The sequence below is a fragment of the Lontra canadensis genome, unplaced genomic scaffold (genome assembly GCF_010015895.1).
Source record: "Lontra canadensis isolate GAN:19392208 unplaced genomic scaffold, GSC_riverotter_1.0 scaffold79, whole genome shotgun sequence".
Taxonomy (NCBI): Eukaryota; Metazoa; Chordata; class Mammalia; order Carnivora; family Mustelidae; genus Lontra; species Lontra canadensis.
In genome coordinates this window covers 8,449,449-8,464,119 of record NW_022631073.1, presented here as the reverse complement: position 1 = coordinate 8,464,119, position 14,671 = coordinate 8,449,449, and the positions used below count along the sequence as shown (strand labels likewise).

Sequence of the window (14,671 nt, the reverse complement as noted above, 5' to 3'; positions counted from 1 at the left end):
AAGCCCACGTGATCGGAAAAGCCGCGGTTTGCCTTTGAGCCGGAACAAGATGGCTGGGTTGACCAGCGCCGGGCCTCCGAGCGGACCAATTGGTTGCCTCGAACGAGACGTTGGCGTTTGAAATTAGCCAATGGCAGTCACACGCTGGAGCTTCCTCTCCGCCTCTTCTCGCCCAGCCCGCGAGTACTCGGAGGAAAGCGAGGAGGTGGTGGCGGCGGCCAGCAGCGGCTAAGTTGCTTCGAGGGGGAGTCCAAGGTAGCAGGGACGAGGCAACGGGACGCTGGGGCGGATTCTTGGGGGACATCCCAGGTCCGGAGCCGGCAGTGCCATCCAGGGGAACCCGTTTGGCTTCCATCCCTCTTGCTTTATTTTAGGAGCGTCCAGGGCGGTAGGCCCGGCGGAGGGGCCGGGGTGCGGGAGTCCGCGGAGGGTTAGGGGTGCCTCGGAGCGGGCGGGGCAAATTGGGGCGCCTGGAAGGGGCGGCGGTGGGTGGGGGGGTGAGTCCTGATTGCGGCGGGCGCGCTGATGCTGCGCAGGCGCAGACTCCCGGTCGCCGACTTACTCTAGGTCCCTCCCCCGTAAGACAGTTCCCCCCCCCCCCCCCCCCTAACGCACCCCCCCCCCCCGCACCCCCCCCCCCCCCCCCCCCCCCCCCAAGGCCCCCCCCCCCCCCGAAACCCCCCCCCCCCCCCCCGAATGCTCGGCCTGCCGTCAGCCCAACACTCCATCTTGGACCCTTGGGGAATGACTGACTGGTCGCTTGTTCCGTAGATGACCGGGTCTAACGAGTTCAAACTGAACCAGCCACCCGAGGACGGCATTTCCTCGGTGAAGTTCAGCCCCAACACCTCCCAGTTCCTCCTGGTCTCGTCCTGGGACACGTCGGTGCGCCTCTACGACGTGCCTGCCAACTCCATGCGGCTCAAGTACCAGCACACCGGAGCCGTCCTGGACTGTGCCTTCTACGTAGGTGTCCTCAGTTCGCGCACCTGCCCGCTTTGTTTCGGGATGTCCTGTGTTGGGAGCGTCCTTCCACTAGTGTCGGGCAGAAAAGCTTCTGTCGGTGGTGGTTTGGATAGCACTTCACATTTTCCCGAACACTGGTCTTGAGACAAATACAGTTTTTTTTGGGGGGGGGGCTGGGGTTATGCAGATGTCTAGATGTCAAAAAGAGTAACCTTGCAAACTTTGTGGGTATATGACATTTGTATTTGAAATTTGCAACAAGACGGCAAAATTTGGTTGCCCTTATCAAAAGGAAGGGTTTTTTTGTTTTGTTTTGTTTTGTTTTAAAAGCTAGGACATAGGAATACCTATGTGCTCTCAGCCAGTGTGGTGAATAATCCTTCCTTAATTTGCTGATGTTAATTTTGGTGACCAGTTATTTGCTGTATTTTGTGTGCGTGTGTGTGTGTGAGAGCCCAGTGTACATCATCCTGAGCATAAAGTGAACAGTTGGCTGTAGAAACAGGAATTTTGAAATTCTTTATAAACGTCTGTAACTTTTGAATGACTTGAAACTTTTTTTTTGTAGGATCCAACACATGCTTGGAGTGGAGGATTAGACCATCAATTGAAAATGCATGATTTGAACACTGATCAAGGTAATATGCCACATTTTTACCAGTTTATGGTTTTCTCAGCTAAGGTACTGAAGTGTAAATGTTTATTTAAGAAGAGTGGTTCCTGAATTGCTTAGTTTCCGAGTTGTTTACAAATAAAAGTGGCTTAAGTTTAGGACTTTTTGTTTAAATGATAACCGTTAAATTACTGAGCACAAAATACTGTCCATGTACTTTTTCAGTAAATTCATTTCCATGTAGATCACCACTCCAGGTGTTTACCTGAAGTTACCCTTAAGTGTTTGACCTTTACCTGTCCTCAGAAGTGGGCTGGATGCCATAGTAATCTACTGCTCATTAAAATTTTCCAGGACAGTGCTGATGTCTGAGTGTTCTCTTTTCAGAAGCTTATTTAGTTCAGACTGAAGGATGATAGGTTTTTAAAAATTTGATGTTATAAAATAGCCAGTCCTGTCCAACTGCTGTATTAATTCTTTTTGTGTGATGATTTAGCGTAGAATATGCTTCAGTTGCATTTATTGAATGAATAAGAAGATGACACTTTTTTTTTTTTTCCCACTTAATTTCTTCGAGGCCCGGATAGGAAATGTCTTAACCAATTTTTTATGTTGACTTTGGAGCAGAGCAGAAAGGGAATGGAACTCAAATGAATAGAATCTCTTGGAGCATTAAAAAGATTTTTTCTGTATATGCATACATTAGGTATAGATGTGCTTGAAGCAGTTGGCAAGGCACGAAGATAGGACTAGCTGAGGATGAGCTGGACAGTGGGAGGATGGACAGAAGATGAACACAATATTTTGTCAAAAAATAACTCAGAAGAGGTGATTTCAGGAAAGTCACTTTGTCATGTAATTTAGAACTGCATAACTATTTGGTTTTGTTAGCTTATTTCATATAGTAAGTTAGCTTGTGGGTTTGGGTCCTATTTGTTGGAAAATTTAGGAGGAAAAAAAACACGGAAATACAAAGATTTTTGATATGGAGACCATAGTTAAGGGAATTAGCTGTTTACTCTCAGATGGTCATTGTTGAACTACATGAGGTCCTCTTTTTCTTGTTTAAGTGATATAGAGGGAACACAAGCAGGGGGACTGGGAGAGGGAGAGGCAGGCTTCCCACTGAGCAGTGAGCCCCATGTGGGTCTCCATCCCGGGGCCCTGGGATCATGATCTGAGCTGAAGGTAGACATGTAATGACTGAGCCACCCAGGTGCCCCTTAAATGATATATTTTTTAAATAGGTAGTTTTCCTGTTTGAGTATCAGGACCACATACTGTTCTTTGTCATACCCTTAGCACATGACATAGATTTGGCACATACAAGACATTTAGGAAATGTTCGTTGAATGAATGGACGAGATAGTGTGAAGAGTTGAAATTGAAAGGAAAGAAATTGCCTTTTGGAAATCTGACCCACTGTGAAAACCAAGTGAACTTGTCATGAGACTTTTCTGCCTTCCTTTATCCCCCAGCTTTCAGATATCCTGTTAGACCACGTAAACAAGTTTCTTATAAACATTGGCTTTAATGCAATAAATTTTATCCAGATCCAGAAGACCAGACCCATTGTTTCATTCAGGAGGTATTTGAGTACCTACAATGTATCAGAACCTGCGGTAGATAAAGTCAGAAGTATAGAGTTGAATAAGGCTTCTTATTTTAAGGAATCTAGAATCATTGTAAGGAAAAAAACCCAGATATGCCACCAATTTAATATAATGTGAAATTCAGGTCAGCCTTTGGTAGGACCCATGTTAGTGAATCAAACTATGTGTTATAAGGTGAACAGAGAGGGATGGGTGACGGTTTGTAGTCATGGAGAAATTTTTTTGTATGCAGGCATTTTCATTGAGTTGGTGGAAGCGGATTCATTACAGTTTAATGAGTGTTTCCTTCTATTGTTCACTTGAGGAATCTTTGTTTAGTGGAGGTAATGAAGCTGGGTGATTTTTTTTTTTTTTCTTTTCCCTCTTGTAGAAAATCTCGTCGGAACCCATGATGCCCCTATCAGATGTGTTGAATATTGCCCAGAAGTGAATGTGATGGTGACAGGGAGTTGGGATCAGACAGTTAAACTGTGGGATCCCAGAACTCCTTGTAACGCAGGGACCTTCTCTCAGCCCGAAAAGGTAGGCTCTTGACATTCATAATAGGAATTTTAATCTTTGGGGTGATTTGATTTGATACACAGTTGGTGAGTATGGTGTTGAATTTGAAGGTTAATTAAGAGTTGATAAGGGGTGCCCGGCTGGCTCAGTCGGTAGAGAACATGACTCTTGATCTTGGGATTATGAGTTTGAGCCCCACATGGATGAGGCCTAGAGATGAGTTTTAAGAAGTTGGTTTTTTTGAAGAGAGGGATTGGATTTTGGTATTTGGGTCAACTTTTTTTTCTGTTTGTTGTCATCTCCGTACTGGATGGTAGTCGCTTTTAAATAAACCCACTGCTCTGTATTGTATTGTACTGTATTGTAAATGCTTTAAATCCCAGGACGGAGAAGCAACTCTGTGCCTTTTCGGAGAAGTCATTTAGCAAAGGCTGTTGGATTTCTTTAAACGGGGTTTGACGTGCCCAGACCAGGAAATGGGACAGAGCATCACTCATTTTCACTTACCACCTGAGGTTTCATTTGAGTGGACAGTTAAGAGGGTGGAGTGGGTTATCACTTGAAGTTAGTGAGAAAGGGATTCTGTATTCCCTGGGTTTTGCCATTTATTAATTTATTTTTAATGTTGGCAGATGGTGTTTGAAGGCTCTCCTGAAGAAAGCTTTTTAAAACCCAAACTTTGTGTTGTTCTGACCTTTTGATCTGTCCAATGAAAGTGTAATTGAGCTTTGTTGCTGGATCCTCATCAGACTTTATCAGGTGGTAGTTAATTTTAAAGATTGATTGTCTTAGCAGTTTAAAGGAATCCTTCACTCCAGTCTATTTCCTTAGTGTAAATATACTATTCAGTTCCTGTTAGCCATCATTATATACTGTAGTGCATCCAAAGAGCCATTATTTCTGTCACATCACAGTCGAATCTACTCCTGGCAAGACCTTTGTTCAGAATAAAATAATTGCATTGTTTCTAGTTTTGATTTATGGTTTTATGTAACATGTTAAGAGCTGTGATAAATTGCTGACAGAATATCGTATAATGGACAGCCACACTGAATCAAGCTGCTTATTGGTTCAGCAAGGTTCATTATGTCACTTTTTTTAATACTTTCTTTGATAAATGTATACACCTAGTCACTGGCATGACAGTGGTTTCACATGATTTACGATCAGTGGGGATAGAAAGCCCTGTTAGAAGCTTGGGTGTCACCTGTATAGTAAAGATTTAAGATAAAATTCCCAATCTGATTATACTGTTATAAATCGCTCTCTTTCTGGATTCTGTGTTTTTTAAGTTTGCCATCTCACTGTCGCAGGTTAATTTCTGTTTTTCTGCAAACACTGTGTTTTCCTGAATAAAGTGCAGTAGATCTTGCCTTTCTCTTACTTATATCTGCTTATGGTAATCTACTGTTTTGAGTCTTCTTAATTCCTCGTATTTCCCTTAGTCAAATTAGTTGTTGAATTTTAGAGAACATGACTCAGAAATCTGAGACTCTTGGATTGTTGTATTGTTAAACCTAACTTGGTATTTTGGGGTGGTGGTATAGAGTTAACACATTAGTAATTATTAACCTTGTGGTTTAGTGACTGAATGTTAAAGAGATGTCTTAGCAGGCCATGGGCTCTCTTCATTTTTTAATAGTGATTCTTCAGGTTTTAAAATATTAAATGAGATTAAATTAGAGTTGGTTCTTAGTTGAAAGTAACAACCAGAGTACAATTTTATGCCTGAAGTCTAGATTTAAAAAAAAAATTATTTAACATTATCAGGAAAATATATTTTGTCACCATTTTCATGAATTCGCTATTTGCATTTGACATAATTTGAAAGCAAACCACTTGAAATACTTGCAGGAAATTCTGTGATTTATTGTAAAGGAATTTTATGGAGATTTAAAAAAATACTGTAAAAAGGGTATTATATGGGGAAAATAAATGCATTTAAAGGAGAAAATGCTTTTTAAATTTTCGCTAAAGATGAACTTTGTCTTGAGTGTTTAGTAGGATGTCAGGGAACAAGAATGTTTTGTCACATGCCAGACCACTGTCCTTGTCTTTTAATTTTGAGTACATGTGCCACCAACAGCAACTAAGCAGCTAATTAATGATGGCTCCTTCATTCTTCTTGGAAAGGCCTATTTATTCACTGTGACAGCTAGAAAATCAAGATTTTTAGAGTTACAATGGGAAATCTTTTTTTAAAGGGCAGTCATAGAAAAATAACTTGGAAAATTATTATTTTGTGAAAAGCTAGAAACCTGTTGAGAGGTATCTTGAATTGTTATTATGGCTTTATTATCTCCTCTTTGAGTAGTTTTTACACTTTCGTGTTGTTAACTAAATGAAGCAAGAAGGCTGGAAAAATAGCTTAATAATTGAATTTGTTTTAGTAACCAAGAGAATTAAGTTTTCAAAAGTGTTTTTGCGGAATTAATTATAATGTACATTATATGATCCATGGCTAAGTAGTAAGAATATTTCGGGTTGATGGTTTTGTGCACATTACTTGGTTTATGTAACTGTAGCATTTAAAATTTAATAGCTGTGTTTGCGAACCTGATCAGCTAACTTTTTTAAGGTTTCACAATTAGTGGACTTCTTTGGGGGACAGAATGGCCTGTTCAGGCAAGTGGGTGGATTTTAGTAAGTTTTGGTCTTTCTTGAAAGGTGTACACCCTCTCAGTGTCTGGAGACCGGCTGATTGTGGGCACTGCAGGCCGCAGAGTGCTGGTGTGGGACTTACGGAACATGGGCTACGTGCAGCAGCGCCGGGAGTCGAGCCTCAAGTACCAGACTCGCTGCATCCGGGCATTTCCCAACAAGCAGGTACTGACCTGTCCCCACCCCACCCCCACCCCCACCCCCCCCGTTTGCGAATTTGAAAATAAGAGGATCTCGTCTCATTGGTCACTGCCTTTTAAAGCTTTGCTTTTACAAAAATGTTTTGAGGACTGATTTAGAATTTGCTGTAGTTACATTTCCAACAACCCTGTGTTACAGAGCAGTGTGTTAACCCAGTTTCAGAGAAGATCTCGATGTTCAGAGGGGTTAAGTAATCTACCAGTGGTTTGACTGGGGGCCTTCCGATTCCCTTGGTCCAGGATGCTTGACAGGTGGATGGTAATCAGGGAGCAGTTTGCACGTATTTCAATTTACCAAACCAGTGAACTCAGATTTAAATCTGGCAATATACAGGGTTATGGAATTTGCTGTTCTCTTTTTTTTTTTGGCCTCTTTGTAACTCTGATACTAATAGAGTTCTTCAGCTGGTCTGACAGCAGAACTTGGATTTTTTTTTTTTTTTTTTTTTAAGAGAAGATGATAATCCTTATGTAATGACTACCTCTTAAAACACAGGGTGGGTTCCCCTCCTGGTCATCAGTACTGAACAAGACTGCCCTGTTTATTAGTGAGCCCCTTTCCCCTGAAATCCTTAGAAGTTTGAAGGAGAGTTGGTGGTGGGATCAGCTACTGTAAGAATTTTATGAGAGGAGACGTCATTAAAAACAACAGATATCTTTGAAATCTTATGCTCTTCAGTGGTTGACGAGCTGGATGCAGTTATGTCAGTTACTCTCTTGGCCCTTTATCTCAAAGGGCTGGTACCTCAAATGGTGATCACAGTTCTTTTTCTCAGGAAATTTTGAATTTCCATTGAAGATAAGACATTGCAATTATGTGACTTAAAGATTTGACTATGTGATTATAAGATATCCTTGCATTTATAAATATTATTTTTATGTCTTAAGTCTGAAACCTTGTTAGAACATGTTTCTAGTTGGTGATGGAAGCTTAAGATTTCACTGATGTGTTTTTTTCTCCCTAAGTAGTTTTTGAGGAATAATTCTTCTTCATACCTTCAGAATTTAAAAAATAAATAAAATATAGGGTTCATATTTATCGTATCTCTTAGTTTCTCTGACATATTGTCATTTCAAGGGAAGGTGAGAACGGTTTGAAACAGTAAACCACTTTGAACATCATTGAAAATCTGTGGTGTTTGTGTGTGAACTCAGCTTGCTGTAGTTACATGCAAGAGGCAGAATGACTGAGGCAGAAGGCTGGTGTTCTAGTTGATTTGGATCGTTGATAACCCCTCCCCACTCTTTGAAGGGCACACAGTTCTGTTTGTTTTTTTTTTTTCTTTTTTTAAGATTTTATTTATTTATTTGACGCAGAGAGATATAGCGAGAGAGGGAACACAAGCAGGGGGAGTGGGAGAGGGAGAAGCAGGCTTCCCGCCGAGCAGGGAGCCCGATGGGGGCTCAGTCCTAGGACCCTGGGATCATGACCTGAGCTGAAGGCAGATGCTTAACAACTGAGCCACCCAGCCGCGCCCCAGGACACACAGTTCTTAAGAGTTGTTGGAGGTGTAGAGGCACAGAGCACAGCAGATTATATCCAAGTGATGGAACAAGTTTGAGCCCCGTCTGGACAAGACAACAAACAAATGATACTGAAGCAGTTGAAAATTCTTGTCTAGATGTGACAGAATTACTAGATGTGTTAGCCTTATTTTTCTTTTTTTATAGAACGGGTATAAATGTTAAACTCTTGGACCAGTCATAGCTATGTTAGTGTAGTTTAAAACCTGTACCTGGTTAAAACCTGGCCGTACTTAGCTTTCATTTCTGAAATAATCCTTTTTAATGCAGATTGAAGTTGGGAATTAGTGCCTTGTTTTTGGGAGCTGGAGTCACCAGGTTTGTCCTTCTCTGGTTCCTTCTTGGCAGGGCTATGTATTAAGCTCCATAGAAGGCCGAGTGGCAGTTGAGTACTTGGACCCAAGCCCTGAGGTGCAGAAGAAGAAGTACGCCTTCAAGTGTCACAGACTGAAGGAGAACAACATCGAGCAGATCTACCCGGTCAATGCCATTTCTTTTCACAACATCCACAACACATTTGCTACAGGTATACAGTGTGTCATGTGTGCCTACGTCCCATCATTGCGATAATGATTTTGCTTTATTTTATTTCCATTAAATTAATTGTAGAGAGAGAAGGGGATGAGGGGTAGAGGGAGGGGAGGGTGGCGGGAGAGAATCCTAAGCAGACTCCACACTGAGCGCAGAGCCCACCACGGGGCTCAGTCTCCCAACCCTGAGATCATGACCTGAGCCAAAATCCGGAGTCAGACGCCCAACTGACTGAGCCACCCAGCGACCCGACAGTTTTGCTGTAATTGAACACTAGACAGTTAAACTTAGAGTTTTGAAAAAAAAAAATTAGGCTTGCTTTTTCTGATACTTAGGGAGTAAAAATTTTACATGATCTTCTGGGGAAAATGTAACTTCTGTGACCTTAGAAATTAACCATGAAGGGTAATAGTTTTTTTCTGTACGTGGGTTTTTTTTTTTTTAAGGATTTTATTTATTTATTTGATAGACAGTGATCACAAGTAGAGAGGCAGGCACAGAGAGAGAGGGGGAAGCACAGGCTCCCTGCTGAGCAGAGAGCCTGATGCAGGGCTCAGTTCCAGGACCCTGAGATCATGACCTGAGCCGAAGGCAAAGGCTTAACCCACTGAGCCACCCAGGCCCTCCTGTACCTGGTTTTAAGAACCATTTTACCTCTTTTGAAATGACTTGCAGGTGGCTCTGATGGATTTGTAAACATTTGGGACCCATTTAACAAGAAGCGGCTGTGCCAGTTCCACCGGTACCCCACCAGCATTGCGTCCCTGGCCTTCAGTAACGACGGGACCACGCTCGCAATAGCATCGTCGTATATGTATGAAATGGATGACACAGAACATCCCGAAGATGGTATCTTCATTCGCCAAGTGACAGATGCAGAAACAAAACCCAAGTGAGTATGCTTCACCTGTATTTGAGCCTTTTCTCGCATTCAACCCAGGATTTATTAATTTTTCTAAATTCATGAATAGCATTGTTGATGCCTGCTCGATATTACAGCTGACTGTAGGGTTGGAGTTGATTTTATCTTGTTCTCCCAAGCTTTCAATATCCGTAGGTTGATAGACGTCTGATGGATAAAATTGTGCCTAGTTGTTTGGTAGAGAAGAATGTCAAACTCTCATTCTTCTTGAATAGGCACTATTATATGAATCTCTGGAGTTATTACCAGCTCATTGCTTCAAAATTAAGTTGAGGAATTCAAGAATAATTTATTTTAGCAAATTCTATTTAAGATATTTAAGAATTTGAACTGCCAAAAATCTTTCCTCTCCACAGAGGTTGTTTCTTTAATATTTACACAAAGCGAATGACCTTCAGGTCTTACTGAAAACCCAGAGTAATATGGCCTTGCCTGGAATAGCAAATTTCCGTAGTTTTGAAATTTTCATAGCTGCCTTTGGCTTTTGGTTGTAACTGTTGACAGGGACAGACGATTTACATTTTTTTGGTACCAACAGGGCAAAGCTCTTTACTTAATTACCTGCACCAGGTCTGAGGGAAAACTGATACTTAGGCTCTTGTTAAACCGTAAAATACCTACCCCCTGGGGGTCTTTGTCCCTGTTCTCTGTCCCTCTCTACCTAGGCCTCAGTAAATACGGAATAACTGAACGTTTTCAGGATTCTTCTACTTGTCTGAGTTAAAATGGTTTAACATCCTTGCTAAATTGGTTGAGTCCCTAAAAGGGGGCAGAGTAGTAAATATTCAATTACATGCATACTTTTACAGGTTTGATTTTAGCAAAGACTTAGCATGTGAAGCCTGTTGGATAAAGGGCTGTGTTTGCTTATAATCTCTCACTTTTGTGTTTCCTGTCCTGGCCAGCCATTTTGATCTCATGCTGTTCTTTTTTCTTTTGAACTTGTAGGTCACCATGTACTTGACAAGATTTCATTTACTTAAGTGCCATGTTGATGATAATAAAACAATTCGTACTCCCCAATGGTGGATTTATTACTATTAACAAAGAAACCAGGGAAATATATTAATTTTAATATTATAAGAACCTGAAAATAATGGAAAAGAGGTTTTTATTGATTTTTTTTTTTTTTAAATGAACACTCTTAAGTGCATGAGATGGTTGATGGTTTGTTGCATTAAAGGTATCCTGGGCAAACGAAATTGGAGGGCAGTGACCGCACTTTTGAGAATCAGTTTTGACCTTGGTAATTTTTGTTTCCACTGTGGAAATACATGTTTGTAAATAAATATAGGTAATAAAAATCCTTTTGCATTCTTTCTGGACCTTAAATGGTGGAGGAACAGGCTCTTGAGCCATTTGTTTCTTTTGCTGGTTGTAGTTGCTAATTCGAAAGCTGCTTCAGACCGCCTCATGAGGAGGTTAATCTACAATTAAACAGTATTTCCTCTTGGCCGCCCATTATGTTCCGAAGCAGATGGGTCATCGTTTCCTGGGCTGTTCCACAAAGCAAGGTTAAGTTAGACTCCTGGGAATCAGCTAGTTTTCAATCTTATTAGGGTGCAGAAGGAAAACTAATAAGAAAACCTCCTAACTTCATTTTGTGACTGTAAACAATTATTTATTAGCAAACAATTGATCCCAGAAGGGCAAATTGTTTGAGTCAGTAATGAGCTGAGAAAAGACAGAGCATATCTGTGTATTTGGAAAAATGATTGTAGCGTAATTGTAGTACATTTCGACAGGCATCTTTTTGGACCTGTTTCTGTCTCTAAATGAATTTTTGGAAACATTAACGAGGTTTACATATTTCTCTGACATTTATATAGTTCTCATGTCCATTGCAGTTGCCCAGCCGCTGGTGATTAAGGTTAAAAAGAAAAAATTATAGTGAGAATGAGATTCACTTTAATGTAATGCCCTGAAGCAGAACACGAACTTAGCTTGGTCTATTCTAGCGAGTTCCAAATAGTATTTTTGTGGTCAGACTTCGGTGTTTTATTTATATTATTTGCAAATGTGTGTTTTTGAATGGGCCTTGGACCCTTACTGAAATTTACACAATGACTTTTTTTTTTTTTATTCTTTTGATACAGAGAAAGTCTTGCTTTTATTTTGTAAGCATTTCAGTGAAAACTTCGTGTTAAGTGTGAACCCATCTTTTGAAATGTATTTTCTTCATTGCAGGTCCACCTAATCATCTCGTGAAAGTGGTTTCTCTATGGCAAGCTTTGTTTTGCTTCCTACAAATACATACTCATCCCCTAAGGGATGCGTTGTAGTCATTGTGGACACCTTATTTAGTATGTGGATTTCTCTGTTTTCTGTCTTAAAAAAACTTGTTCGTGTGCCCTTCCATGCTGACTTTGTGTAGGATGAGGAGTCTTTGTGTCCTTGGGTGATAGTCCGAAGAATTGTTTTTACCCCCAGAAAGCCCAGTTGCTGTTTCGGAGCAGCTTGAGCTCTTTTTGTAAAATAATCTAACCCTGTTATTGTTGTGCTGTCTAATAAATCAGAGATTCAGAACCCTTAAATGTTGGATGTTTTTAAATGTTGGTAATTAATGTAATTTACTTCATAAAAAGGCTTCTGTAAAGCAAAACTCGTTTCATCAAGGGCCTGGTAGGGATGACATTTTACCTTTAAGTCCACACGGCCTCGTTTAATTACGTCTGTTTTTGTGTACGTTGGGGATTCAGTCCTGGCTAAAGTGATCTGTTGGAGTTCTGCCATTTCTCTCGTGCCCTCTTGCTGGATCAGCAGGGGCCTTGAGCCAACTGTGTAGCTTCGCAGGGTGGGCACAGACAGGGTGGCAGCTGACGGGCACCCTTCGGCCTGACTCTCCTGCGCTGGTGCAGTAGGGGTCCTGCGGCTCCCCCGTCCGTGGGCCGGTGCAGTCATCATATGCGCCTGCACAGAGCCGGGTGACGGACCCGTCTGTACTTCTCCATCAAACGCTAAATCAAAGTGAAGCCCTTGGGATGGTAAATAATGTAACAGCCAGAGACTAACTGATGGCATTGGTGTTGGAGTGTGATTATGTGCTTTTCAGACTCCTAACCACTTGGTTGAGGACAAAGCATAAATTGAAAACATTGTTTAACTGAAAGGGAATTACTATGGTGTTGTAAAAGGTGACTAAAATTAAAGCAATGTTGGTTGGGGACCTGTTTTGAGTTCGTGGTGTGGGAGGGCTGTTTTTGTACTTCTATCTGCATGTCTTCTTTCTCTTGAAACCGGATGTGTCTCAACCTGAAGGTGTCTCCTGGCCTCCCTTGTGGACCTGTTAACCTGCTTGCTCTCCTTCACGATTTGCCTGTTTAGGATTACAGCCACCTTTCCCCCCAGATGATCCAGGGGTAAAAACCTTAGTGTTCTCCTTGATTTCCTTTGTCCATATCCTCTTCAGTGTTTTTAAGTGTCTTTTCTGATGATTTTTCTTTCTACTGCCTGTCTCCCACTGCTACTCACCCACCTGGGATATGCAGCAGGGTTGGGGCTCTGCCCCGAGTTCTGCATCTGCTGGAACAGTGACTTTCAGACTTTTTTAGTTGTGATCCAAGTAGGAAATACATTTGGACTGAAGTCCAGAACACACAGAGGTCAATCCAGTATGTGTAATAGAGACAAATTTCATAAAGTATTCCTTGTTCTTTGTACCTATGATGTATCTGTTCGGTTTTTTCTTTTCTTTTTTTCTTTTTTCTTTTTCCTTTTTTTTTTTTTTTTAAGAAATGCTGGTTTTGGTCCCCTGAACTGATTTTTTTTTTTTTTTAAAGATTTTATTTATTTATTTGACAGAGAGATCACAAGTAGGCAGAGAGGCAGGAAGAGAGAGAGGAAGGAAAGCAGGCTCCCTGCTGAGCAGATAGCCCAATGTGGGGCTCGATCCCAGGACCCCGGGATCATGACCTGAGCCGAAGGCAGAGGCTTTAACCCACTGAGCCACCCAGGCACCCCTGAACTGATTTTTATAACACATGCCTTGCCACCTCTAATTTGAGAAGGCTGCTCTATGCCACGTAAGACTTTAAAAACAGTTGCTCTGTTTCTCATGCTGTGCTTGGGATTGTCCAGTGCGCCCCACTGCTCATAGAAGTCCCTGAATCACTTTTACAAGAAGGTATGTGCCCAAGGCCTGCAGATCACCCGCAAGCCACTGCTGACTGTCCAGGTGCTCTCCGAAGAATGGGGCGGGGCTGGCCACGGGGGACTCTGACAAGTAGATGGATATGTGGGGGTAGCGGTACCTGGTTTGAGTTCTGTGTAGAAACTTAAGGGTACATCCGCAGTTCCTCTGTTCTGGGGAAAATCCAGGCCTGATTGGACCAGGGCCAGACTGAAATTTGCCTTTGGCATTCAAGCCCTTTATTGTTTTGGTTCTGTTCTCTGTCGAAGAGGTATGTCCTGAGTTGTTTTGCTGTGCATGAATCTCTTCAGTGAAAAAGGATGGCAAGGTCAAAGAAGATCTCTTCTCCAGGGGGAGGAGGCTCAGTGCACCTTATCCCACTAGGCGCTTGAAGAATTCCACCGGTAGAGACAAGCCTGTTAACTTTGATAAACCTGGTTTTCTCAAATGCCTTTGCCCCGAGCCTCTCCTCGTTGCCCCATTCCCTTGTCCCCGCGCCCTCCACACCCCCCAGCCCTAACACTGCGCTTCTTACCATTTCCTGGAGAAAACTGGATTCTGGACTCGGAGTGCTGTTTGCTTTACTGTTGCTCAGATCATGCCGACTACCAGATTTCACAGACCGCTCGGGCTTTTTCCATTTCCTAAATTGCTTTTTCAGTTTTAATTAGAACCTGCAAGGTTCTGTTCGGGATCCCCTTGACCACAAAGTCTTCCGACCTTACTCCAGCTCACGAGAGTACATCCTTACTCAAAGCTTCACGGAGCACCTCCTGTTTACATTGGCTTTAACATATACTGCCTGGTATTTCAACATTTTTGTATGTACAGACCTTGCTCCCTTAGTCCATTCCATCAAAAGCAGGGACCACATCTTTTTGTACACTCTGGCAAGTAAGCATTGGGCCACTTTGATACTGCTGGATGATAGAGGGGATCTCTTTTTCGAAAGCAATTTTCAGTATAATTTTGTTTTGTTTTTTAAGATTGATTTATTTTAGAAAAAGCGCA

The 14,671-nt window shown here is 41.9% G+C and overlaps 1 protein-coding gene across 2 annotated transcripts; it reads left to right on the top strand.

The window, feature by feature from the left end:
- Nucleotides 1-44: 44 nt before the first annotated feature.
- BUB3 (BUB3 mitotic checkpoint protein) lies at nt 45-13,190 on the top strand. Of its 2 annotated transcripts, none has more exons than XM_032882133.1 (8): nt 45-255; nt 772-966; nt 1,535-1,604; nt 3,563-3,714; nt 6,361-6,519; nt 8,427-8,604; nt 9,285-9,501; nt 10,480-13,190. In XM_032882133.1, the coding sequence occupies exons 2-8, from the start codon at nt 772-774 to the stop codon at nt 10,493-10,495; spliced, it is 987 nt and encodes a 328-aa protein (XP_032738024.1). In that variant the 5' UTR covers nt 45-255; the 3' UTR covers nt 10,496-13,190. The 2 variants fall into 2 exon arrangements, with proteins under 2 accessions (XP_032738024.1, XP_032738026.1); XM_032882135.1 differs by having other exon boundaries at nt 11,719-12,072.
- The last annotated feature ends 1,481 nt before the right edge of the window (nt 13,191-14,671 follow it).

Excerpts from the sequence above, each read along its gene's own strand:
- BUB3 (XM_032882133.1), top strand. The coding sequence starts at position 772 with ATGACCGGGTCTAACGAGTTCAAACTGAACCAGCCACCCGAGGACGGC. Across the intron at positions 967-1,534 it reads TCCTGGACTGTGCCTTCTAC|GATCCAACACATGCTTGGAG; the intron begins GTAGGTGTCCTC and ends TTTTTTTTGTAG. Across the intron at positions 6,520-8,426 it reads GGGCATTTCCCAACAAGCAG|GGCTATGTATTAAGCTCCAT; the intron begins GTACTGACCTGT and ends CCTTCTTGGCAG.